The sequence below is a fragment of the Camelina sativa genome, chromosome 4 (genome assembly GCF_030686135.1).
Source record: "Camelina sativa cultivar CO46 ecotype springtype chromosome 4, ASM3068613v1".
Taxonomy (NCBI): domain Eukaryota; kingdom Viridiplantae; phylum Streptophyta; class Magnoliopsida; order Brassicales; family Brassicaceae; genus Camelina; species Camelina sativa.
In genome coordinates this window covers 22,767,353-22,793,538 of record NC_141883.1, presented here as the reverse complement: position 1 = coordinate 22,793,538, position 26,186 = coordinate 22,767,353, and the positions used below count along the sequence as shown (strand labels likewise).

At 33.8% G+C, this 26,186-nt stretch overlaps 5 protein-coding genes across 7 annotated transcripts; 3 read left to right on the top strand and 2 right to left on the bottom strand.

Moving 5' to 3' along the window:
- Positions 1–1,490: 1,490 nt before the first annotated feature.
- LOC104781144 (growth-regulating factor 4-like) lies at positions 1,491–4,286 on the top strand. The gene is made up of 4 exons (XM_010505740.3): positions 1,491–2,148; positions 2,240–2,434; positions 2,720–3,032; positions 3,674–4,286. The coding sequence occupies exons 1-4, from the start codon at positions 1,908–1,910 to the stop codon at positions 4,113–4,115; spliced, it is 1,191 nt and encodes a 396-aa protein (XP_010504042.1). The 5' UTR covers positions 1,491–1,907; the 3' UTR covers positions 4,116–4,286.
- A 134-nt stretch (positions 4,287–4,420) lies between these two features.
- LOC104781142 (uncharacterized) lies at positions 4,421–6,257 on the top strand. The gene is made up of 7 exons (XM_010505736.2): positions 4,421–4,650; positions 4,851–5,003; positions 5,098–5,155; positions 5,490–5,558; positions 5,647–5,742; positions 5,852–5,941; positions 6,042–6,257. The coding sequence occupies exons 2-7, from the start codon at positions 4,855–4,857 to the stop codon at positions 6,090–6,092; spliced, it is 513 nt and encodes a 170-aa protein (XP_010504038.1). The 5' UTR covers positions 4,421–4,650; positions 4,851–4,854; the 3' UTR covers positions 6,093–6,257.
- LOC104781143 (uncharacterized) lies at positions 6,233–7,235 on the bottom strand. Its single transcript, XM_010505737.3, has 4 exons — positions 6,885–7,235; positions 6,700–6,810; positions 6,538–6,618; positions 6,233–6,458 (listed from the first exon to the last, which is right to left on the bottom strand). The coding sequence occupies exons 1-4, from the start codon at positions 7,110–7,112 to the stop codon at positions 6,384–6,386; spliced, it is 495 nt and encodes a 164-aa protein (XP_010504039.1). The 5' UTR covers positions 7,113–7,235; the 3' UTR covers positions 6,233–6,383.
- A 412-nt stretch (positions 7,236–7,647) lies between these two features.
- LOC104781140 (serine/threonine-protein kinase KIPK1-like) lies at positions 7,648–12,138 on the bottom strand. 3 transcript variants are annotated; one of them, XM_010505733.3, is made up of 3 exons: positions 11,838–12,138; positions 8,774–10,807; positions 7,648–8,696 (listed from the first exon to the last, which is right to left on the bottom strand). In XM_010505733.3, the coding sequence occupies exons 2-3, from the start codon at positions 10,684–10,686 to the stop codon at positions 7,814–7,816; spliced, it is 2,796 nt and encodes a 931-aa protein (XP_010504035.2). In that variant the 5' UTR covers positions 10,687–10,807; positions 11,838–12,138; the 3' UTR covers positions 7,648–7,813. The 3 variants fall into 3 exon arrangements, with proteins under 3 accessions (XP_010504035.2, XP_010504036.2, XP_010504037.2); XM_010505734.3 differs by having other exon boundaries at positions 11,206–12,044; XM_010505735.3 differs by lacking the exon at positions 11,838–12,138 and adding an exon at positions 11,343–11,783.
- A 5,419-nt stretch (positions 12,139–17,557) lies between these two features.
- Positions 17,558–21,078, top strand: LOC104781139 (monodehydroascorbate reductase 1, peroxisomal). The gene is made up of 10 exons (XM_010505732.2): positions 17,558–17,930; positions 18,315–18,386; positions 18,493–18,544; positions 18,668–18,748; positions 18,949–19,067; positions 19,154–19,373; positions 19,460–19,578; positions 19,877–20,002; positions 20,091–20,231; positions 20,472–21,078. The coding sequence occupies exons 1-10, from the start codon at positions 17,880–17,882 to the stop codon at positions 20,793–20,795; spliced, it is 1,305 nt and encodes a 434-aa protein (XP_010504034.1). The 5' UTR covers positions 17,558–17,879; the 3' UTR covers positions 20,796–21,078.
- The last annotated feature ends 5,108 nt before the right edge of the window (positions 21,079–26,186 follow it).

Sequence of the window (26,186 nt, the reverse complement as noted above, 5' to 3'; positions counted from 1 at the left end):
TAATGCTTTAATTTCACCATATATATATTATAATACAAAATTATTAAACTTCATGTACGTTAAAGAAGTATATAATCTAGTTTGGATTTTGGTTGCCTTCTTGTTCATCAATGTCATCACGTTCACACATTGCTTTCAGTTTGTTTTCCTTATAGTAAGGACAGAAGAAAATGCCATATGTTAGAATTTTTGTTTTGTTTTGGTATATGACAAGTTCTGGCCCGAAGATATTAGTGCCCACAAGATCCATTGTTAATGAAGATCCAGTATTAGGGCACAAGATCCATTAATAGTAATATACCATCAAAAAATAAAATTATTATAGTTTAGAAGCTAATATATTTTGGAGGCATTCTAATCATATCACACTTTTTTTTATAGGCATTTTGAAAAAAAAAAATATAATTGTACACCAATCCTGCCTAAAATAGTTAATTGATATTTGTGATATTTTTCTTATAGATAGAGGAGCTGAAAACGCAACGTTTAGTGCATATAAATGCCGCCGAAACTGGTGGGAGTGAATGAATAGAAAACTTAGGAAAACTCTCTCATCATATACCATATAGCCAAAGGCTGGTGGCTCACTCCTACATGAGATATCGTTATCGTCCTTCTCATATTCATTACTTTATTTCCTCAAAACAACAAAATAATGCTATCGTTTTTTGTTTTGGCACCACCAAATAAAGATACTTTGAAAATATTAAATGTCTTTTGTATTATTCAGCTAAGTGAAGATATCATATAAATGTTTCTAACTTTTTTTAATAAATGTTTCAAAGTTTACTTGGCCTTTTCTGGTAATAATATTATTTCCTGGTATCGATGTGTTTTAGATATACTACTAGCTAGCCATGTTTTTTTTTTTTTTTTAAGATAAAGGAAATCACAAAGATGATGTTTAGTTCTACATATAAAAATGTTATTTCAAAGACTTACAAAACCACACAGACGTTACATATTGTTGTAACAGATGAAAAAAAGTAGCGATGGTTACAAAGTAGAACTAGCCCACTAAATAAACTTAAAACTATATATTAGCCAAAGACAAGAATGGTTGATACGAGTTACAAATGCTAAAAAGTTTGATATCTTAGCATTAAGTAGCTTCTTGTAAATAGAAATATCATAGCTAGTCAAGTCACATATAATTTTGTAAACTTCAGAGACCACATTATGTTGTGCAGCTCACTCAAAATAGAAGAGACTACAATATCAGTTGACTGATTTAGTCAAATCCAAAGTGATTATGCATAATACATTTGTAACACAATCTCTGAAACAAATGACATGTGTGTGTCACACAAATTGAAGGTTACATTTTCATCACATTAAATGAATCTTTAATTATACCATAATCTTAATAGGCATCTTCTTCACTTGTCTTTAACCTACTTATGGAATATTAAAATGAGATAAAAAAAAGGAAGTGATATTTCCAAGGCACTGAGACATAAACACTGCAGGTTACTATCTCCTCCATCTGCATCTTGCAGTGAGCCTTTCTTCTGGGTTTTCTGACTTACCATAATTTTTTATATCACACAAAAAGTAACAATTTTTTAAACCAATCAAATATTATTATAAATATCACTCTTTTTCACTCTAATTTTGTTTATGCTCTCAACTGTCTTGTCTCATAGTCTAAACTCTAAAACACTTTTTCTCTAGCTCTCTCCTACAAAAGAGAAGTAAAAAAAAAAAAAAAAAATCTTTTATTTTTACATCAGAAGCCAAACAAATAAGAGACTTTTGTTGTGGCTGTCTTTGCTTATTAAGCCAGACTCTCTCTAGAAACAAAAAAATAAGTGAGCTGGGCAAAAAAAAAAAACTATCCCAAAAGCAACCAACACATTTCTCTGTCTCTCTTTCTCTCTCTCTCACTCACTCTCTCTTTTGTGTCCATGGACTTGCAACTGAAACAATGGAGAAGTCAGCAGCAGAATGAGTCAGAAGAACAAGGCTCTGCAACTAAGATATCAAACTTTTTTTTTGATCAGATTCAGTCCCAAACTGCAGCAACTTCTGCTGCTGCTGCTGCTGCTGCTGCGGCTCCTCTTCCTCTCTTTGTCCCTGAACCCACATCTTCCTCTTCTTTCTCATGCTTCTCTCCTGACTCTTCCTCTTCTTCTTCCAAGTTCCTCAGTAAGTTGTTTTCAAAAGGATAAGCACTTTTTGTATATTGAAGTTTATTGCTAATATATTAATCTGAGGTATCTTTGTTAAATTTGTGTAGAGATAGGAAACTTGTTCAGCTGGACACAGTGGCAAGAACTTGAGCTACAAGCACTGATCTACAGATACATGTTGGCTGGTGCTTCTGTTCCTCAAGAACTCCTCTTACCCATCAAGAAAAGTCTCATCCATCAGTCTCCTATGCATTTCCTTCACCATCCTCTTCAACATAGTTTTCCTCATCAACAACCTTCTTGTCAGTCTCTCTCTCTCTTGTTTATGCTTTCTAATCTCTCTTTGAAAGAATCTTTCTTTCAACGAAAGATGCTTTTTGCTTTGATGTTGGAGTTATGTTTCCAAGATCTAGATATTCCAAATACACACCAATATTTATATTTTAAAGCCTTTTTTCCTTAGAAGATCTATGGGTATCATAGAATGAGACTAGTTGGGTTATAGAAACTTTTTAAATCATATTGTTGTCTTGAGTGAGATCTTTGTTGGTTGTTTAGTAATGAAAACACACTTGAAAATGAAACAGGGTATTGGGGAAGAGGAGCAATGGATCCTGAGCCAGGGAGGTGCAAGAGAACAGACGGCAAGAAATGGAGATGTTCGAGGGATGTTGTAGCCGGTCACAAGTATTGCGACCGCCACATCCACCGTGGAAGAAACCGTTCAAGAAAGCCTGTGGAAACCGCCACAACCACCACTACAACAACAACAGCCACAACCGCCGCACCGTCTTTTGTCTTAGGGGAGGAGCTTAGTCATGGTCATGGTCATGGACCAAACAACAACCACTTCTTCTCTTCTGGTTCATCTCAACATCTCCAACTTAATCATCAACAAAGGTACATGAGAAAAACAAAACAAAAACACTCTGTTTAATTGAAGTCATTATTAGCTTTGGTGTTAAACTACAAATAGTTTTTATTTAAAAACAAGTTTTGATATATATGATTAGAAACTTGGTTGTTTGGGAAATAGTTATATCACTGTGAAGTAATGCTGTGAAGAAAGGGGTAATGTTGGCAATTGGGTGACAACAGAGACGTATCATCCTTTGTGATAAAAACATTATTCTTTCTTTTTCTTCTTTTGTTGAGAGATAATGATAACAGTTGGATTTGATAGAATCTAATTTTTTTACTAGTTGGGTGAGACTTTTCAATCAGAGAAATAGAAAGAAAGAGAGAGAGAGAGAGAGAGAGAGAGAGAGAGAGAGAGAGAGAGAGAGTGTGATATATGTATATGCTTATGTATTTGAAATAATGAGATGGTAGGACCTCAAGTGAAAGCTGACCAAACCTGCATAGAAGCAAAAAAAATAAATAAAGCTCTTAGATTCTGTTACCACTTCCTCTTCACAACACACACTTGACTATATAAAAAACAACTTACTTCCCTAACCTTTCTTGTTATTGTTTTCATCTTTTTGGTGACAATGTTCATGTTTTGTCTAATCATAAAAGATTATATCTCTCTCTCACAGTTGTTCTTCAGAGATGAAACAAGAAAGCAATAACAACAGTAACAATCACAAGAGGCCATATGAAGCTCACAATGGATTCAGCAATGGAAGATCAGACGATGGTCACATCTTGAGGCATTTCTTTGACGATTGGCCACGGTCATCTGACTCTGCCTCCAGTCCAATGAGCTCATCAAATTGTCATCTTTCAATCTCCATGCCTGGTAACGGTAACACTCCTTCAGATGTTTCTTTAAAACTTTCCACAGGCAATGAAGAAGAAGAAGAGAACATGAGAAACAACAACAACAACAACAGTGAGAGGGAGCAGTTGAATTGGTGGAGCAATGGAGGGAACCATCATAACAATATGGGTGGACCATTAGCTGAGGCCTTGAGGTCAGCCTCGTCGACTCCAGGTGTTCTTCATCAGATGGGCATCTCTACTCAAGTCTTTCATTGAAGAAAATATGTAATCTTTTGTTGCCTACTCTATGAATTGTTGTGTTCTTCTTTTTTTTTTTTTGGATTGGATTTGTGTCAAAGTTCCTGTTTTGTTTTCCTAGTTTGCTAATATATTTATGTCTGAAGTTTAAGAATTTGTATAAGTAATGAAACTTGTTTCACAATCAAATTACTGAATTAGTGTATATGATCCTCTCCAAGTCTCAAGTAACCTCAGATTTGACTTAACCGAATCAATTTTGGTAAACCAGTTAAACCACCTCGATTCAAACGGTTTCCGGTTTAAAATGAACACTCTGATAGAGTCGAAGGGTTTAGGGGAAAACCAAAACCTAATAATTTTCTTGTTTCTTCTTCTCCACAGGCGTTTACATTCACATAGACACGGTGAAGCTTCGAAGTAAACCGGAATAAACCTTTTCCGGCACATCTCCAATTCACGTTCGTGGATGGTTTTGTGTTAACAGAAGCTTCTTTGTTTCTTTCTCGCCAGATTCCGTGCTCCGGCGCCAGAAAGCTTCCACCTTTTGAAAGTACGTCAAGAAAGTTTCAACCTTTCTGATTAGTTTCTAAAACCCTTTTTCGAATGTTTGTTTCATTGTCTGATATGAAGGTTTTTGGTACCAAAGCATTCAAATTGATGCACTTTATTAACTGATTTAATTGAAATTTTTAGTCGCAATTTGGGACAAGTGTTTTTTTGGAAGTTTGATTGAACTTATTTGGTGGACAGGAATATGAAGTATGTGAAGCCATTGAGCTTATTGGGTAATGCGTTGAAGACAAAAGTATCAGTCCCTGGTCGTTTTCTCGGTTTAGATGTTGGTGACAAGTATGTTGGGTTAGCTATCTCAGATCCTTCAAATATGGTTGCGTCTCCATTGAGGTACTTATCATTCTGTTTCATTCAATCTTTTAGATTCAAAGTGGTTCAATCAGATACTTCAACATTATTGTTTTTTTGTTACTTCTCTTGGCAGTGTTCTGCTTAGGAAGAAAACAAACATTGACTTGATGGCTACAGATTTTCAGAACTTGGTAAGTGTTAAAGTTTTGATTGTTCCTGTATTTCTTAGCTCTAGATTTTATCCTGTTAAGATTTAAGAAGTGGATACTATAATTTCTTAGTTTTTTTGGACAATGAAGTAGAAGGCTTGGTAGTATAGATCAGTGTCTGTACTAAGATTGTAATGATTTGATTAATACTATTTTCCTATGGCTATTTGTGGTTACTGGTGATTAAATGATTAGGTGTTTGATGTCTCTGTAAAACTTACTGTTGAGTTATATATCTAACACGAGACTTTTTCATTATGAACTTCGTTTGATTACACCAATCCTTTGCCTTTACTGATCTCCTTGTCTCATTCAGGTCAAAGCATTTTCTGTGTCAGGCTTAGTTGTTGGTTATCCGTTTGGCAAACTGAACAATGTAGAGGATGTAAGCTTTTTTTCCACTTATTTGTTAAGTATTTTCCCTCTTTTCTTGCACCTATGACCAAAAGAAAAGATTTTTTAACATGGAACAGGTTGTCACTGTGAACCTTTTCATAGAAGAACTTCGTAAAACCGAAAAACTGAAGGAAGTGAAGTACACATATTGGGATGAGCGATTATCATCAAAGGTATTTTTTATGCCAACTTAAAGGATCTAGCAAGTCCTAGTACATACGAGTGTTAGCATTGAACGCCGGAACTTATAAGAACTTGATTCTCATGTAATATAATCCACAGACTGTTGAACTGCTGTTGAAGCCCTTGAATCTGCATCCAGTTCAAGAGAAGACAATGTCGGACAAGTTAGCTGCAGTAGTTATACTTCAGGTACGGTTGTTCTGCTTTAGTTAGAGACCGGTGGAAATCTGTCTTCGTTTTTCTCATTCCACCCATGGAAAGCTCTTTTATGTTTGATTGTTTCTTGCAGGAGTATCTAGATTACGCAAATAGGTATGTAAACACTGAGCCAGCAGAGTAAAAGACTAACGAGTAGTGACAAAATAATCAAAGCAGCTGTTTCGGATACCGGTATGATGATGTTTGATTTGTTGTTGATCTACGTGTACAAAGACATCATGATCATGTGTTAAACAAAGTAGTATCCTCTAAGAAGTTTGGTTTTGGCCGCATTCATATCTTTAAACCTTTGGCAAATCATTCTACATAGTAGCTCATTTTATTAAGGAGTTGGAACAGAATCTAATACCAAAAACCTCAAATAAAATTTTCAGACTCTTTTAAGGTAAGATCCGTGTGGATTGGTTTCTCTTTATTGCAAGGTTCCAACAGTCTTGTTGATTTCCTCCAGTTTCTTTATCCTTAATCTTTCACTTTCAGCCAGTAGCTGCCAAAAAAAATCATCAACACACATCGGATGTGCTGTAGGAAAATACAAACCTTAAAAGTGGTTTTAAACCAATTACCTCCATTAACATTGAAACAAGGTGAGCTTTCTCTTTGTTCTTTTCGTTAAAAGCTTCCAATGTCTCTTTGTATTCCTTCTCCTGTCCAAATATTCTCGTGTTCAATAGAGCTGCAGAGTATAAAAATGTGAAAAGATTTTGACGGATGGAAATCTAAGAAACCTTCTTCTGACAGCTTTGTGCCAAAGATTTGATATCTCGATTCGCCAAGTCTATTTTCTTCCTCACCATTCCAACTTCTTTTCTCATAGGATCTCCCATAATCTCTAGCTCCTGTTTTAGTATGAACATTATTAACTTTGTTGTCTACCATGTTAAACAAAAAGGCTTAATTTTTTTTAACTTACTTCCAGTGTTTGAGTTAAGCATCTTGTAGCTTCCTCTGCAAAACCGAGCCGCTGTTGAACTTTTTCCTTAACAGTCATCTTCTTCCTCTCGATCTCTTCTTCTCGGGCTTGAAACCTCGACACTGCAACTTTCCATATCTCTTCGTCTTCGTTCTCCTCCATGGGAAGCTTACCATTGGTGTTGACTGCAGAAGCTGCAGCAGCTCCCAAGTTGTTCTTGCTACTCATTTTTTTAGTCTTCTTCTTGTTGTTACAACAAGTCTCTCTCTGTCTCTCCCAAGATGTATTTATCCACTTTTTTTTTAGTGACTTTTGCTTTTGCTTAAACCTTGTCAAACGAAATAACTTTGCTTTTACACCATCCCAAAATCAAAGCAAGCAATCCCGCCAAAAGGAAAAGTAATAAAGGAAAAATAAATTCAATTTCGTAATTGAAGTGGAGCCAATCTGATGATCAAAGGTGTCTTTTTGGGCTTTTCTTCTTTACTGTTTTTGCAAGTTGCAAATCTTTGGTAAATGGCCTTATCAATGCAATGACAAAATGGCAGTGTAAGCGCACAATGGCCTTATCAATGCAATGACAAAATGGCAGTGTAAGCGCACAATCATCGCAATTTTGACAAATTTGATCAGTAAAACTAGCCGAGAAAATTGTGGTAACATTGTGTTACTTAGGTGTGGCTTGGTATATGATTTGGTGTTGCAAATTTTGATTGAAACCCAGATTATGAAAACATAGACTAAAATTCGGAAGCCGGCAACAAACTAGAATGAGTATATATATAATTTGGAGACTAAAGCTGGTGAATATATGAGATTATGTCTCAGAGAGCTAAATTTACATATTAGACATTTAGACTTTAACTTAGATATAAACTTACAACAACGTTTACTCTGAAACTTTTACCAGAAAATTTTCTCTGTCTTGCTTAAAACAACTCGAACTCAAGATGATCGCCTATGGCTTTACATTCAAGATACTTACTATCACTGCCTCCAGGAGAATCTGCAGCTGCTTCCGCTCCACCACCATACTCATAGAAATCTGGCAGCTCAGGCGGGATTGCACAGCGGATCAGAGCCCAGTTCAATCCTTCAAAGAAAGGATGTCTTTTGATCTCTGCAGATCCTTTCTCTGATCCAAGCCGGTTCTCTGGTTCTTTAACCAGAAGCCCTCTGATCAAATCCTTTGCCTGGAAGCTCACAAGCGGACTATCTGGAAACTTGAGGTTCTGCAACACAACATTGGCCAAAGTCTCGTCGTTGTTGTAACCTTTGAAAGGTGTTTTCCCATACAGAAGCTCGTAAAGGAGAACCCCAAAAGTCCACCAGTCAACCGCAGCGCCGTGTCCTTCTCCTTTAATGATCTCTGGGGCTAAGTACTCGTGTGTTCCCACAAAAGAATTGGATCTTGCTTCAGTTGGTTCAGCCACGAGCTGAGGCAATGATCTCTTTAACTGTTGTTGACTTTTCGAAAGATGATCGGCCTTCTTTTGTTTTCTACCTTGTTGTTGGTTTGAGGAGAGCCTAGGGCTGAAACAAGAAACCTGGCAAGATGGTTCGCTGATACAGAATGGTTGTATACAGTTGGATGTGTTGTATGGACCTGAAATCCTTGCCGGATCTTTACCAGGCGGAGAATTTGACCTGAGAAGAGTCGGGTTCACAGCACAACGAAGTGAGAGGTCGAAATCCGTAAGCATAATGTGTCCATCTTCACGGACAAGAATGTTCTCCGGTTTCAGATCTCGGTATATGATACCAAGCATGTGTAAATACTCCAATGCAAGGAGAATCTCAGCAACATAGAATCTACAAAAACATGTTTTTATCATCAGTTTAAGTAAATTAATGATGTAGACGCGAAACGTAAAAGATAAAATCATTACCTTGCTGCAGGTTCAGGGAAACAACGGCCTAGCTGCTTCTGTCTGAGGACATGAAGATCTCCTCCAGGACAATACTCCATGACTAGACAAGACAAATTATCCGAAGTAAATTGAGCGTATAATGTAGGAAGAAAAGGATGGTCCAACATTTTAAGTATTTCTCTTTCTGCTTGTGCCCGTGGAGACTTTTTCCTTCTTGCCAAGAACTCGTTGTCCATGACCTTTATGGCAAACAAACAGTTTGTACCAATCAGCTCGGCGAGATAGACTGTTCCTATATCTCCACAACCGAGTTTCTTCAAAAGGTTGAAGTGTCGTAAACCCATAGAGCCGTATTGAACCTTCACATGCTTAATCGCTTCCCATCTCACATCCATCGACATGTGAGGCTTATTCCCGCAGCTAAATCGGCTCAGATTGCTTTCCTCGCTCATGCTTGTGCTCCTGCTATAATCCCCAAGACTATCTTTTGAACTCAATGAAAACTCGAATTTCTCACTTGAAGTTGGATTCTCTCTTTCCTTTTCGTGCATTGCACCGTTTCCACTGTTATTGCTCGAGGAAAAATCTTGTTTCATGATGACAATCTCAGCTTCAGAGCTTTGACTGACATTACAAGAACCAGAGGAGTTCCCGTCAGATACTTGATGAGCTTCTTTACCAACATTATTTGAAACAGAGCTCAAACTTTTTGAGCAAATCTCAGGATTATGACTAGCAGTATATGAGGGTGGGTGGTTATCAATACTGGTGCTCTTCAACGAACAGTGACATCTCTGGCAGAGAAGTTGATTGGCACTAGAATTTATGGAAGGAACAATTTCTTCATCGTTTTTTGTCGGGTAAGTTGCTGAAACCAACCCGATTTTTAACTTCTTCTTAAGCAAAATCTTCTTTTTGGGTTGTTTGGGATGTGGAATCATCTTTCGTACTGTTTTGCTCTTCTCTGTCCCTGAACTAGGTGCATCATCCAACTTCCCTTTCTGCTCTGAGTCTAAAGCAGATGAGGGAATATTCTTGTCGAGCTCTGTCGCATTAACTTTCTTGCTAGAATGAGAAGGCAGTGAGGTAACATGTTTGTCTATTTCTATCACATCTTGAACAAACGCATGAGTGGAAGGAGACGGAACGTTTTCATCTATCTCTATCTCATAATCTCCACTGCCAGAACTAAGACAAGACCCAGATTTGTTGGATTTATGCAACAGCTTAATCTCCCGCATTTGATTTTCCACTCCTTGTAATCTCAAACTGATTCCATCTTGAGATGGCTCAGAAATGGGGTTAGCAGGCTCTTCAAACCGCTGAGCCACGCTCTTTGAAGAGCTTGGTTTATCATTTAACGGCATCAGAGGTTTCTCAACCAAACTTCCTTTACCCTTGTCCCCAGGAACAAGCACAGACCTGCTGCTAGTAGATTCATTCGAAACTTGGTCATACAAACTCTTTATCCTGTCTGCTTCTGACACCCTCGGAGAAGCAGCAGCTGATTTCGACAACCGTTTCTGAGCAGCCATTTCCGACGCCTTGGAAATGCAACGATCCCTCAAAGCCTGCTTCAAAGAAACCGAATCAGAGAGACCAAAAACTCTAGGCGACTGAGGTGTGCCAGGTTTTTTCATGGAAGCAATTCTCTTGGAAGGGCTTGTAGTCCTGCTTGGACCGGCACTCGCGCTCGTCTCATGATTATGGAAAGAAGAACTCATCAACCTCGTTGATGGTTTCACAGAAATAGACTGAAAAAGCTTATCAATATCATACTCAAGAGAGCCATGATACTCTCGTGGCTTCCGCTCCGAATCTTTACTAGATGATCCCATAACCGATTTACCATATCTCCCGGAATGTTTTGGCAACCTTACTTCATCATCCTTCTCTTCCACAATTTCACAAGCGCCTCCAAACGATCCCATTGCAAAACAGAGCTTATACAGTAACTAAAATCCCTTGAGAAAATCAAAGCAGCACCGAGTTATTCATCTTTCTATGATCCGTTTCTTAACTTCTGGGATGGAAACACAATCACACAGTTACCTGAAAGAGAATAATCAGAAGAAAAAAAAAACTGGTTTTAGAACAAGTAACTTCAAATGAAGAGCAATGTGTGTATAAAGTGATATGAAATGAAATTAAAGAGAAGCAACAGATCTAGAAAGCAAAGTTAATAGAGCTATAGGTGTTTTCATTATGTTTCTTTTGTAGACTTAATCACGAACCCTACACAAAGTACAGATAGGGAGAGGTACCCATAAATTAATACAGCGAAGAAAAAGAAGAAAAAAATGACATTTTTATATTGAAAAATTTGTCAAAAAAACCATCACTGTGATTGAAATCTGAAGATATTTTCAACATTTGATACTAAAAATAAGTTAGTCGACTGATGTGTGAACAGGAATTGCTATGAAGAACCCTAAAGATTGAATTTTTACCAGAACAAAAGTTTACGAATTTAATAAATCAAACCGCGTAAAGTAGAAAGCTTGGAGTGAGGTTAAGAGATCTAACAACTATGAGGAATAAGGAATCGATTAAGTAACAACAGATCTCAAAAAACTTAAAAATTTACTGGGAAACAAAGAACAGTGTAGCTGGTGAAGCATGAGTGAAGAAGATTCCATTTAACCCAGCTAAATGTAGCAATGTTTTTTTTTTTTTTCTTAACAAAAAACCCCACAAACAAATCACAAATGTCAAATCAGAGAGATAGAGAGAGAGAGCCAATGCGTGAAACAAAGAAGATAAGCTAAAAGCAAACCCAGAAAAACAAATTGAAAAAAAAAACTAAAACCTAAATGTTTTGAGTTGAAACTGCAAAGACTCACAAGTGACCACATATAGATAATGAAAGGTCAGAATAAAAAAAAAAAAAATACGAAAATCTTCAGAGAAGCCCACTAAAATAACCCCTGAATACGGTCCCCAAATCTCATGAAAAAGCAATCAAAGAGAGAGTTTCAGAAGAACTTAAAAAAAAAAAAAAAAAGTGCAAATGAAGGCGTGCAGAAGCAAAAAAAAAGGTAAAGGCTAACGAAAACTTTAAAGGAAGAGAAGGGCTTCTTACCCAAAAGATGAAGAAGAAGAAGAAGAAGAAGAAGAAGAAGAAAAGCTTGCTTGCTTGCTGAGAAATAAAATTAAAAAATTTGGGTGAATCAATTTAGAGAGCCTCAGATAAACCCTAAATGGCCTTGGAGCTTGAAGAAGAGGATCCAGAGAAAGTAAAAAAGTTTTGATTTTTTTTTTTAGATGTAAAAATTTGTTTTTTTTGGGTGAATGAGAGAGAGAGAGAGAGAGAGATGATCAAGTTGAAAAACATGGTGGGCCCCACAGCATATGTTTGCGAGTCTTTCATATACTTATACGTTCAATAATTAAACAAAAAAATTGTAACCTTTCATATTTTATTTTCCCACACATTTTTTTTCATTTTCTAGAAGATATTATTTTCACATTATTCCATACTGTATCAAATTTCTAGATTTCAAAATGTTTTTCAGACTCTTTTTTTTGGTCCATAAATTTAGCTTAATTATTATTGTTTGTTCATTACTTCGAATATTTTACTTGTATTTATGTTTTTTTTTTATAGTTATAGAACATGTACTCCTTGTCTAGATATTAATATTATATATTGTCATGTCAAAATAATTTCTTGAATTCACCATCCCCGGCAATTTTTGATGATCAATAATTTACTTCCACTACTATCATGACATTTTTGACCAGAGTCAAATTTGCCAAAGATCTTCCCATCATTCATCGAATAGTGACTACTAGCATAACCCTTACCCAATCTGAAATTACACTAATCTTCACAAAAAGTTATTTTTGCATATCATGCATTGCTGATGAAAGTTGCAAGCACTGGTAATATACTATGTTGTAGATATATTATTAAGGAACTTTTTATAACAATGTTTTCTGTTGAGTAGTGAAATTTTCAAAACATATCTCAAAGTTTTCATTTGAATAGACAAAAAGTAATGTTAAAAACAAAAATGAATAACAGTTTGACGAAATTCAAGAGGTAAAAGATTAAGTTAAGTAAAACTTAAACTAAATAAATTAGTCGGTAACTTCTGTTTTCTTTCAACAGTCGGTGTGACTATACAAACAACTTTCGACATATGCCTTAATTTTACTGTGAATGATGGTTGGTACGATTGGTTGAGAAAATAAAAACAGATGTGAATACTTTTATAATAACGGTGGAGCAATATTGTCAGAATAAGACTGGTATGGTAACCAGTGCGCAGTTTATTTTCAAAATGTTTTCGATAACACTTCTTTCGACGAAATCACGTTTTTTGAAGTATATTTATTTTGTGAAACCACTGTATAGATTATACTATTAATTAGACTTTTAAAATCGTCATTATGGAACTATATTACTTCAAAGAGTAGCTCATAAGATAAAAAGTACTGAGGAGTTAAGAACTAACGCATGTTACTAACTAAGGAAACATTAATGATTAAACGAAATATATGTTCTAATTTAAGCAGACAAAAACAATACAATCAGTCTAATGTAAAAACACATATAGAATGACTATATAAAAAAAGTGGAATATGACTGCATGTCTAGCAAAGTCGAAAATTTTCATATGTTACTTGATTAAATTAGTTTATTATATTGTGTTTTACCTAGTTTGCAGTATGTGTTTTTTCTTGTTCTGTCACTATTTTTATCAGTTTTATAGACATAAATATCATCTTTTAAGTTAAGTACATTCATTCCTCTACAGCATCCTATGACCTAATTAATTACGTAAAAATAAATTATGCATATGATTTAGACGTTAATACTTAATAATAAAAAAAGAGAAAATATTAGAAAATGTTACATGTCATATTTACACAACATGGTTTCATTTTGTTTGGTGTCAACAGTAAGAGTTAGAGCGTATAACATCATACTGATCATATGTACGTAATACGTATGTACACACTTATTGACTTTGTATATTGTTGCATTTACTGGTAATAGATTAACATGAACCATATTTACATATTTATAAATGCTGTTGACTGTATCTGTGGCCTGTGGGTATGATCATGATACATGTAGGTCAATGGGTATTTATAGATTACCTTGGATTTCGTTGGGAAAGCTGGTATATTGGCAACTCGATCCTTCTACTCTGGTACAACATACTATGCGTTTGCGATTTACAAGATGTTAAGTACGTTCTCGATGCAAAAACAGTAACTATATACAATTAGGATAAACTACAAAATCTTAAATAATCTGGAAAGTCGTTATGGCTTCTATTGGCCAGTAAAAAAGAAATTAAGTAAATAAATAAGAAAGAATTGAGCTAAAATTTGAGTAATGAAGATTGAAAATGCATAGGAAAAAAGATCAACATATCTTTAAAAACAGAAATTGATAATACCATGCTCGAGATTAATACTATAACAGAGTACTTTTGAATCTGGCAAAAAAGCCTAAATCATAGTTGGAACGTGGAGTTAGGAAATAATAGACTTCATAGGTCTCTTTTGAGAGCCCTTGAGCCTAGGATTCTTTCTGCGCCTTTAAATCTCTTCCTTCTTGCTTTTTAATCCCACATTAAATATATTTTAAGAACATGAACTAACACAAAAAAAAATAGATCATTAAATGTCATATACATCCGCATCTTATTTCTAATTACTTAACTTAAACCAACCATCACAGCAAAAGATTGTATTATACAAACACATGCACGCGCATATATAATTATATCAAATGGTCCTGCTAATTATTTTATTTGTTTTTTTTTAATATTTGCATCTTTTCAACAATAACGATTGATGGAACCCAAAATATTGTGTATAAGAAGATCATTTTGAACCACCATTCAAAATTTAATTCCACTTTGTTTTATTTAGTTCCTTCTTATTCTGATCCTTCTTTTAATTTTATGTCTGGATCTTTTGGATACAAAGATATATACATATTTTGATATATAACTCAACACATTTTATATACCAAGTTATGATACAATGATTACACTAATATAAACCACTAGATCATAAGTTTTTGTTGCAATTTTATATTTGTATAAAATTTAGGTATGGATGTTTATAAATTATTGAGTGGACGGCGAACACTAGGACAAATGATTTGAGTTATGCTATATTCTGCATAACTAATAAACAAAACGATATCAATGAGAACTAAGATCTGAGAGATGAGTATCCGAGGAAGATATATAATACTATAGTAGAGGGGATATCAAATTATAGTTTTGGGTAAAGAAAAAAATAAGATAAAAGAAAGGGAACAAGCTAGAGAATAAGGCAACAAGTATTGGTTTCACATGTTTGTGTCGACAAGCCACACACCCCATGAAAGGCTTGCTTGGCGTTTTTGTATTTGTATGCATTCTATCTAATCTAATCCACTCCACCAATTTTTTTTCTCCTCCATTTATCAACTCGAGGTATTTATTTCAAATTATATACTGTATATTTTGAAATTCGAACAATTTAAAATCAGAACATTGGAAAAATAAAATAAGAGCATCATCGAAATGGGTTATTGCATTTGCACCTATAGTTTTTGGATGGGAGTGCGAAAAATCGTTCCGTTCAATTACTAGAAAACTATAAAGATTGTGTGAACCGTATAGTCATTCTTATTTACAAAAATATTTGCTGACAATAAAGTATTTAACTAATAAAAAAATTATATTGCACATGACTTACGCCGCTACGAGCTCCGACGACCTTATTTACGTGCCACTTCGGATGACCTCAAATGTATTAAGCCGAAATCAAACAGATCGAAGAAATATTGTTGTTGATAATTTTCGTTTTTTCAACAATATAACATCATGTAATTTTGAATATAGGTGCAGGATAACACTTTTAACGACATTAACAACGAACCACTAAACTAATTGTCATATTCGAAATTATTGAATATGACTTTGCTCCTAAAATGTATATGCTCTTGACTTGTCGTTTAAAAGTTTGTGTTAAATTTGGATTTTAGCTTATGTCTTACAAACAATGTTTAAAAAAGAGTTAGGTGGTATATGGGCGGTGATCCAACGCCTAAAATGCCTAGTCAGAGTTTAAATGTTTTTAGACGGTTTAGACGTTTATAATATGAAACATTATATATAAAATTATGTAAAAATATATGTTAGAAAAAAATAAAAAAAATTAAAAAATCATAAACTAAAATTAGAATAAATACATTTATTTAATTTAAATTAATAATATATAAACATTTATATGAATATAATACTTAAAATTTTAAATATATGCAATTAAAAATAAAATAATATTATGTGATTTGAGATGGTCTAAGCGATCGTCTAGGTGTTTGTAGAGCGTCTTACCTAGACTGCAGAGCGCCTAGGGCCTGGACGATCAAACTTATGCTTGATTACCAGTTGAGTGGTTTTTTTCCGACTTTTTTATGTTCGAGTGCTTTTTTTTTGTTTTCCACTTCATAATTCTTAAAATTGAAAATTTGGGCCTTAAAGATCAGAAAAGAAGCCCAATACATGCCAAATCCATTCGTACTAAAAGCTCATGACTTATCCAATGACGTGGCACATTTGTGACTTTCCCACTAAACTATTTTTGAGGGTAACGAAAAATAATTGCCGCTTACTTGATGTATACGCCAACGGCCACGCATATAAACAATATAAATATTTTGTTAACTATATGAAAACATTCATAAACAAACATAGGTTATGTATACAACACCATAAACATTAATTTTTGGCCGAAATCCGACGTTGATCCGTATTAACCGGCATTGATTAATGTTGACCAGCGTTAACCAAAAAAAATATTCAAAAAACAAAATATAACAACAAAAAGTTATACGACAAAAAAATACAAAAAAATTATATACCAAAAAAATTAAAAATTATATGACAAACAAAATTTGTGATATATCTAGTAACTAATTTTGTTATTACAAAAAATATACCAAAAATAATATAATAAAACTATACAACCAAAATTTTATGTGTAGTAGATTTTTTCATAAAACTATAACAAATCTATACATTTTCCTTTGAAAAATCATTTTTTATTTTGTATTTTTAAAGGTGGGGGTTTTAAATATATTTTTTTCTTTTTACTTCTTTATAATATTATGTCATTTGAAATATATCCAAGACATTACCAACTATTTCTTTGTTTCTAATAAGAAAAGCAATGGAAGAAAATAATGAAAATTTTATTTATTTACATAAAAGACATATATCAAGAAGATAGTTAAAAAACAAAAGTTGATTTTGTAAAATCAAAGGTTGATCTATTAAAATCAAAGAAATAGTTGGCAATGCCTTAGATATATTTCAAATGACATAATCTTATAAATAAGTAAAAAAGAAAAATATATTTAAAACCCCCATCTTTGAAAATACAAAACAAAAAAATGATTTTTAAAACGGAAAGATATATATTTGTTATAGTTTTATAAAAAAATCTACTACACATAAAATTTTGGTGGTATAGTTTTATTATATTATTTTGGTATATTTTCTGTATTAACAAAATTAGTTAATAGATATACCACAAATTTTGTTTGTCATAAAATTTTTAGTTTTTTTTGGTACATAATTTTCTTATATTTTTTTATCATATAACTTTTTGTTGTTATATTTTGTTTTTGTAAATTATACAAATTATTTATTTTATTTATTTATTTAAAAACAAAAAAAATTATTTTTAGGAAAAAAACGCTGATCAACATTGGTCAGCGCCGGTCAACACCGAATTCCGACTAAAATTTAATATTTATGGTTTTGTACACATAACCTATGTTCTGTTAACGTATGTAGTTAACTGAACATTTATTGTCTACGTGCCGATCATTTTTCCTTAACTTAAACAATTAAATCAGTCCTTTTTTTCCGTCCTTAATTCTTCTACTTTCCCCACACCCAGAGAGCATGGATCACGACGGCTAAAATATTGCCACGTGTAAGATTTTCATCCAATCAACGGTTAATGTTGTGGCCAATTAGACTCACTCAGCTCATCTCATATTAGCCTTTTTTCCTCTTCTTTTCTTCTCTAACAAACCAACCTCGGCAGCGACCAAAGAGATAACAAACTGAGCTTCGGAAGAGACGATCGGATAAAAAAAATGGCGGAGAAGAGCTTCAAATACATCATCCTCGGCGGTGGCGTTTCAGCCGTGAGTATTTTTTTTTCTCTCCTCCTTCCTCTTTTAAGTTGTTTTTTTTTTCAAGCCATTACTTTCGATTTTTGCGTTCGCGAAAAAATACCTTAATTCTCATAGTTTGTGTTAGGCCTGTAATTCGTTTATTGTAAATTCCAGTAGCGATTACGATGATTTAGGTTTACGATTCGTATGTTTATACGTCCGATCTGTGATTGATTTTTTTTGATTTCATGCCTTTCGCTTCCCAGTTTGGCAGTTTCTAAGATTCGTTGTTGAGTTAATCATATTACAATCACTAATCGATCTATTGTTGTTGTTAATCGCTAATAGCGTAGTGGGTATCCTCAGGATTCTGTTTTATCCTTTTCTCCATTTTTTTTGTTTTGTTGTGTGTAGGGATACGCAGCTAAGGAGTTTGCTAATCAAGGTGTTAAACCTGGAGAGTTGGCAGTTATCTCCAAAGAGGCCGTAAGCTTTCTTCTCTCTCTACTTGGTTAAGAAACTCTATTATTTATTATGCAGTGTGTCTTGTAACCCCTCTGATCTTTATTTACTCAAAATATGGTTGGCTTAGGTGGCTCCATATGAACGCCCTGCACTTAGCAAAGGGTATTTGTTTCCTGAAGGTAAATTCAATTTTTTTTTTACTGGTTTACTTTCCAAACCACAATGTTTAGTTTTCTGGTTTGCTTTCTGTTAAGCTTTTTGCTTCGAGAAAACAATTGCATATCATCTTCTTTCTATTGCAGGGGCTGCTAGACTTCCAGGTTTCCATTGCTGTGTTGGTAGTGGTGGAGAAAAACTTCTTGCTGAATCGTACAAGCAGAAAGGTAACCATCTTACTTCACATCACCAATATCATCGAGAGATGCTCTGCTCATCTATTTAGTTCCCACCTATCAATGATAACACTTATCATCATCCCACGGAATTTCTCCAGCCTACATCACTCTCTATACAAGCTTAAATACTTATATTATTGGAACTAAATCGTACTATCGTTTTTTTTTGTTATCTGTTGTGTTTGCAGGAATTGAGTTGATACTAAGCACAGAGATAGTGAAAGCTGATCTCTCTGTCAAGAGTCTTGTCAGTGCAGCTGGGGATGTCTTCAAATATGAGACTCTCATCATTGCGACTGGTTCTACTGTAAAGACTAATATCCTTGCATTTCTTACATCGGAGAGCTTCATATTCTATGATAAGAAGAGAGTAACTCTTATCTTCCTTTGCAGGTTCTCAGATTGACTGATTTTGGAGTAAAAGGTGCAGACTCTAAGAATATCCTCTATCTGAGGGAGATTGATGATGCTGACAATCTGGTTGAAGCAATTAAAGCAAAGAAAGGTGGAAAGGCTGTAGTTGTTGGCGGAGGTTACATTGGTCTTGAGCTAAGTGCAGCTTTGAGGATCAATAATTTTGATGTCACTATGGTTTTCCCTGAACCTTGGTGCAGTAAGTTGATTCGTATCCTTTTGCATTTCGGTTATTCATATATGTATTACTTAGTTCCGCGTAATGAAAATAACATGTTCATGCAGTGCCTAGGCTTTTCACGGCCGATATTGCTGCTTTCTATGAGACTTACTATACAAACAAGGGAGTGAAGATCATCAAAGGAACAGTGGCATCGGGGTTCACCGCTCATTCTAGTGGAGAGGTAAACCATATTAACATTAGCTAATAGGAGTGGGAAATGCAGTCTACGTTTCAGTTTGGTTCTATAGAAACTAATGTCTACTGCCAAATAACAAGGTTATGTAATTAGGTTCAGTCCGGTTTAAAGCACTTTTGTTTGGTTTGATTACACAAATTGATTTTGATTCCATTTATATGGTTCTTAAATAAAAAACCAGATTGTATAAAGATGTTTTCTTTTTGTTATAAAGGATCACCACTAAATAGCTTTTTCCAAATTGTCACGGTGCAAATGACCTACTTGTATTGTTCTCCTCCAGGTGAAGGAAGTACAACTCAAAGATGGGAGGACTCTGGAAGCCGACATTGTCATAGTTGGGGTTGGTGCAAAACCATTGACATCCTTATTCAAGGGGGAGGTCGAGGAAGACAAAGGTGGAATTAAGGTACCTATCTGCAGGCTGTGCCATTGACATCTTCTCCTGTACCATTCTGATTTGGATCTTTTGATTAACCACTCAACTGTTCACGCAGACCGATGCATTCTTCAAAACAAGTGTCCCAGATGTTTATGCTGTTGGCGATGTTGCCACTTTCCCTATGAAAATGTACGGAGACGTGAGAAGGGTCGAGCATGTTGACCATTCCCGCAAATCAGCAGAGCAAGCTGTTAAGGTACTTACACCCCCAATTTACGCGCTTGCATTTGTGTCGACATATGAAAAGAAATTTCAGTTTTTGTTTTCCATAAAATAAGTGCAAACGCCAAACAGAAATGATTCTATATCCGCTTGTCTTTCATTTGGAGCAGAAAACCCCCTATTACATTTTGTAAAACGAAAACTCAAACAAAACAGAGTAACATAGTTGTTGTATATCTGAAGAAGCGTTTATATATGTGATACATTGTGGCAGGCGATCAAAGCGGCTGAGGGAGGCGCAGCAGTGGAGGAATACGACTATCTTCCATTCTTCTACTCTCGCTCCTTTGATCTCTCGTGGCAGTTCTATGGAGACAACGTAGGAGACTCTGTGTTATTTGGAGACAGCAATCCATCAAACCCAAAACCAAAGTTTGGAGCATACTGGGTTCAAGGTGGGAAAGTGGTTGGAGCATTCATGGAAGGAGGTAGCGGTGATGAGAACAAGGCTTTGGCTAATGTCGCCAAAGCTAGACCTGCTGCAGAGAGCCTCGACGAGCTCACCAAACAAGGCATTTCCTTTGCAGCTAAGATCTGAGTAAAACACCACACAGCCACCAAAACAAACTCACTTTTTTCTCTTCTATGTTAAAATAAAAACATGTGTAGCAAAATGTCTTTGTAGAGTACGTTTGCTAAAATAAGTCGTGTGTTTGTATTTGCCTCTTTGGACTCCATGGGAAGAGTCTACTACGGGCAGAGTATACCTGAACCACATTCACATTTTAGATCATGTATTGATTTTCTGTATTTCAGTACATTTGTATTGGGTGGTACAAAGACCATTTACAATCTAAATCTCATATAGTTAAATTATTAAATCTAACTTATGTTGGTTGATTTTTATAACGTATCAAATTACACTATATATCACTAAAAATCTAAAATACTGCACAATCGAATATGTCAAAAATCTTTAGAATCACTTTATCGTGTTGGCCATTACAATGTTTAAGACATATACACAGGTGAATAACTTCAATTTCCAGTGATGGGTACTTTTGTATACTGTGTCCTAGGAATCTAGCATTATGTTGCGAGGAGTGTCTATGGGCTGAAATAATATGATGATGTTACTGCTTTTTATCCGAATATATGTATCATTGTTTTACTTTATAGGATTCGATTCAAGATTTGGTAGATTTGAAGTTTTTTAGTTGATGGTATGGCATTAGTGACATTGACATACATATATGTAAACGTGTGTTGTTTCTTTTTGTTGGTAAAATTTGTGTTTAAAATCGGCTAAACAAAAACGGAGAAAATTGTCTCCATTTTTGTTTTAGTTATATAATTTAATTTTGCGATTCTTTGAACGAAACCTGGTTTGGACGCTAACAAAAACGCTACAATCAAAATCATAATAAGTGCTTGAGCCAAACACCGTTAATTAATTAGCATAACGAGAGATGTGTGTGATACATATTCATAAGTTTTGTTGGTGGGACAAAACTCTGTATTAAGGGGAGGTATTGGTTTAGGATTTAGAAAAAAATTTAATGACTTTAAAAGTTAGGTAAAATACGTTGTTATTCAATCAAAACTTTTAAAAACTCTTTAAAAATTTGGTGTTATTGGTTGTGGATTTGTAAAAAGTTATATAAAATCTTGATAAATCTAGCGTTTTAGATTAAGAGGTTTATAAAGTCATTAAAAATTTTATGTTATTCAAGTAAAACAAAAGAATCTTGGATTGTTAATGAATTCAAATTTTATGTTATTGGTTTAGGATTTTATATCATTTCCTTCATAACAAAAGTCATGAAAACTCTTTCATCAAATAGAAAGATTTTACAAGATTAGAAAAAACAAATCATCAAGATTTTAAAAAACTTCCTAAACAATCTCTTAGAATCCATCATTTTTAACTTTCAATTTTCTATGATTTTAACAATCAGCAAGAACATAAAGTCATTAAAATTCTTTCTAAATCTTAAACCAATACCTCCCTCTTAGTATGGAGGTCGTACTGTTAGGTCGTCGTCTTAAATGTAAAGTAAATCAGAAATAAATACTAGGACAGTGAATGACAACCAAAATTCACCAGAATTATTCATTCAATACTCTTATCTCTTTCTCTTATGTAATAAATACTCCATATAATTCCCCATATGCTTAATTTGTGAGGAGGAGGAGGACGAATAAGTTGATTTTACGTGTCTACGTTTTTCCCCTAAAAAGACAACAAATATGGTAGGGACATATACATTTATGACTTAATATATTCAACCTAATCCACTATTTTGGAATAGTTGTACGTTGACGGAAAAATAAATATAGTCTTAATTTTTATTTAATTTTAATTTTTGTCGACGAGTAGCTGTAATTTTATGTGTGTTCAAGTATGACGTTTTCAGAATTAACATTTACAGTTTTTATGATTAGTTTCAACGTTGTTAATATTGTATTTAAAACTAATAAGCGTCTGTTTTGACCAAAAATAAATATGAAAAATAACATAACCGTTTATTTATTTTGTCAAATCATTAGTATTACACATATGATTTACCAATAAAAATACAAATAAAATAAATAAATAAAACAGTCATCCGATCCAGTTTCGTCATCATAGCTAGGGTAAAACACTAAAATCCTTGCTAAAGTGTTTATTTTTTCACACTATTAGTAAACAGTACACCAATTGCAACCTCAATAATTCATGTACGTCGTCGTGTCACACAATGCTATTTGCTAGCTTTCTCACTACCCTGTACGGCTTCACACATATTCATCTCATTATCATCGTCAAGGTTTTTTAATTTTCTTATAGCATATATAAACAATGTTAAATATTGTCTCTGTTTTTTACATAAGATGTGATTGCGAAGATGCTTAAGATAAGGTAGTATAGTCTATGGTTGAATGCATAAAATATGTGTCGATACAAATACGATCGTCATGCAATAGTAACATTATTGGGATAATGCAGCAAACGGATGCCGTATTATATTTTACAATTCTCTTTGTAGCTCAAGTTATAGACATCCTAACTAACACCTTACTTTATATTGACATGTCTTTCTCATGGTGAAATGATCAATCTTTCCCCCCATGTTTAATTGATTATCATATTACATGGTTTAAATATATGACATTACTTAAAATAACACAAATCTTTCATTTGATTTTTTTTACGTACTAAATTAAAGGAATATATAAAACTAATGTATATACGCTTTTAAAAAGTGATGCATGTTTAGATTGGTCAGATCTTTTATCAGCCGATTTTTGTTGACCCATACAGTAAATTTGTGTTTAGGATATAAATGCTTTTTTGTGAGGTAGCTTTTTTTTTTTTTTTTTTTTTTGTTCTCAGTGGCTGTAGTCTCGGGGATACACAAATGTTAACATTTGACAGTAGTAGAATAGAGATGAATATTATAATTTTTTTTTGTTGAAACAGATTAATATAGCTTTGACAATGTTGTTAACAGATAAAATGTTTAGTTACGATTTTTAATTTAGACGAAAAATCTTAAACGATACTTTAATAGTAGAACTTGTATTTAACAAACGGATGATATCATATTCATTGACAGATAGTCTACGACGCTATATTCGAGAAATCTCGTGGAACTCGTCAAAGAGCTCTCATCACGTAACAGACAAAATTTTCCAAGCTGTAGTGGAACATTTTGGTGGTCGGACAAATTATATCCATCAATATCCTAGGGAAACACATTGTAGAGAAAGTACTTCGGTTCGGTGGGTATCTAAATATCTAAAGTCGTTTAGTTGTACTAACGCAACGTCGATCATTGAACCTAACACATTTTAACGCAACGTCGACATATTGAAGTTGAACCTAACATATTTTGAAGTCTTTTGGTTTTAGAGATGGTTTAATTAGCACCTTTGGAAATCATAAATGGAATACTAAAATATACTACTAATATTTTAGATATTTTATATGAATTGGTAGAAAAATAATAAAACACCACATAAAACCAAAACACCACGATGTTGATACATATATAGACTATAGACTATAGACTATATAGTGTATACTGAATAGGTCTTTGGAGAGAGTGACCGTACATATACGAGCAAATCAATGAGAATCACATGCAAGCACGCAAAGAGATAGAGTCGTTGGTAGTGGTCGTCCGACGAAGTCCGATCACGTGGACCACATGCTTCTTCCGACTACTTTCTACGTTTCTTCGTCACTCTTCAACCAAACAAATTTATATACCATTTTTTTGTTTTTGTGTACATACCAAATTACCAATTCAATATTAATTAAAATATTGATCACTTTACATGGTTTAGAAGAACGTAGAAATTATATATAGGTTCATGCATGCTTCGTGTCGATTACTATAATTATAATTTTGGAGTCATTAGATGGGAATTAGCAAAATGTTCTGAATTAATTAATGGTTTATACCGGTTACAATATTGCTCTCTTTAAATTAGAATAGAAGATGAGTTTACAACTCAGAAGAGGTACGTACCACTACCTCACATTTGACAAGTGCATCTAAACCACAACAGTTTAATTAATTAGTTAGTATAAAACTAATTAATCGATGACTGATTAGCTCCTACATGCCGATCATGTCAACGTACCTTCCATAATTTAATCATGGGAATGTACGAAAAAACAACAATTCAGCCCTCGATATCTAACCGAACGAAATTTTAATTAACTAACTTTAATTTATCACAATTTGAAACTCAAATTCTTTCAATAGGTACTACCTTGAAACCAAAGTCAAATTAGCCAACCTCCATGAAAAAAGTCCAACGTATGATTTAGGTCAGGACTAGTTTGACTAATTTAACGTGCATGTGTGCGTTTTGTTAATATTATATATATATATATATATTTATATGTTATATATATATATATATATTTATATGTTTATATATAAATACTTTGATTACTTTCAAATACTATGGCCGTACGTACGTAAGTTTTATCTATCAGGTGTCCACTACTCATAACATGAAAACATGGACTTCGGATTCACGTCATCCATTATTATTTGAATATATAATAGATAGTCTAAAAAACATATATAACTTTTGTTAAAATTGTGCAAATGTAATTCCATTGTCACAGCTAGAGAGAAACACATAAGTCCAGTACATGTCCCTGAATCGAATACTTGAAGCTTAAATTCCAAAAAAAAATAGAAAAGAAAAAAACGCTGAGGAATTACTCCATTCATAGTTTTAAAAGATGTACTTTGGTTATGGTCTATTATTTTTGTTGACTTATTTGTCCTTTTTTGACAATTTTTTCATGACATGTTTAGAATACAAAATTTGTGATTTTCCTTTTACATTTCATCAACATCATATGGTGTATACTCAATTATACTAACATAAGGTGATTATAATAAGACACTACATATATTATTGTGATAGAGCAAGACATGTGTATTTTACCATTGTTTATGTCGGTATATTATAAAATTTCGTAATGAGTCACTAAAAATGAATCTTGTGGATGTCGGTTGATGTCTCGTCTCTCTTCTGAACATCGTAACTTTTTTTTTTCCTTTTGCATAGTGCCATTTATTTGGAAGTCTTATTCCAATGGTATAATCAATAGTGATAGTTGAAAGTTTTAAACGATACCACTATTTCCAGTATGAGAGACTTGTCACTTCCGCACGCGTGATTAATTGTGACATGTCGTTGTAATAAGTATGATGATAAAAATGAGAAGTAACATAGTGAATGTATACTTACTAAAAATGAAGGATGTTTGAAACTGCAAAATAAGAAAAAGAATACTCTTACTATAATTTTCAACTAGATTTAAACCTGACATCGCATGTTTTTCTGATGCACTTGCATAATGTAATCTTTAAATTCTTTTGGATAACAAGACCATTAGAAATGAATAAGTCCTTTTGGAGACCCACGAAACAAGGTTTTTTAAAAAAAAAATTCTTGTTTGTTTATAAATCAGTAC

Excerpts from the sequence above, each read along its gene's own strand:
- LOC104781143 (XM_010505737.3), bottom strand. The coding sequence starts at position 7,112 with ATGAGTAGCAAGAACAACTTGGGAGCTGCTGCAGCTTCTGCAGTCAAC. Across the intron at positions 6,811-6,884 it reads GCTTAACTCAAACACTGGAA|GAGCTAGAGATTATGGGAGA; the intron begins GTAAGTTAAAAA and ends ATACTAAAACAG. Across the intron at positions 6,459-6,537 it reads TTGTTTCAATGTTAATGGAG|CTACTGGCTGAAAGTGAAAG; the intron begins GTAATTGGTTTA and ends TTTTTTTGGCAG.
- LOC104781140 (XM_010505733.3), bottom strand. The coding sequence starts at position 10,686 with ATGGGATCGTTTGGAGGCGCTTGTGAAATTGTGGAAGAGAAGGATGAT. Across the intron at positions 8,697-8,773 it reads TTCCCTGAACCTGCAGCAAG|ATTCTATGTTGCTGAGATTC; the intron begins GTAATGATTTTA and ends ATGTTTTTGTAG.
- LOC104781144 (XM_010505740.3), top strand. The coding sequence starts at position 1,908 with ATGGACTTGCAACTGAAACAATGGAGAAGTCAGCAGCAGAATGAGTCA. Across the intron at positions 2,435-2,719 it reads TCCTCATCAACAACCTTCTT|GGTATTGGGGAAGAGGAGCA; the intron begins GTCAGTCTCTCT and ends AAAATGAAACAG. Across the intron at positions 3,033-3,673 it reads CAACTTAATCATCAACAAAG|TTGTTCTTCAGAGATGAAAC; the intron begins GTACATGAGAAA and ends TCTCTCTCACAG.
- LOC104781139 (XM_010505732.2), top strand. The coding sequence starts at position 17,880 with ATGGCGGAGAAGAGCTTCAAATACATCATCCTCGGCGGTGGCGTTTCA. Across the intron at positions 18,545-18,667 it reads AGGGTATTTGTTTCCTGAAG|GGGCTGCTAGACTTCCAGGT; the intron begins GTAAATTCAATT and ends TTTCTATTGCAG. Across the intron at positions 19,374-19,459 it reads TTTCCCTGAACCTTGGTGCA|TGCCTAGGCTTTTCACGGCC; the intron begins GTAAGTTGATTC and ends ATGTTCATGCAG.
- LOC104781142 (XM_010505736.2), top strand. The coding sequence starts at position 4,855 with ATGAAGTATGTGAAGCCATTGAGCTTATTGGGTAATGCGTTGAAGACA. Across the intron at positions 5,156-5,489 it reads CTACAGATTTTCAGAACTTG|GTCAAAGCATTTTCTGTGTC; the intron begins GTAAGTGTTAAA and ends TGTCTCATTCAG. Across the intron at positions 5,743-5,851 it reads ATGAGCGATTATCATCAAAG|ACTGTTGAACTGCTGTTGAA; the intron begins GTATTTTTTATG and ends TATAATCCACAG.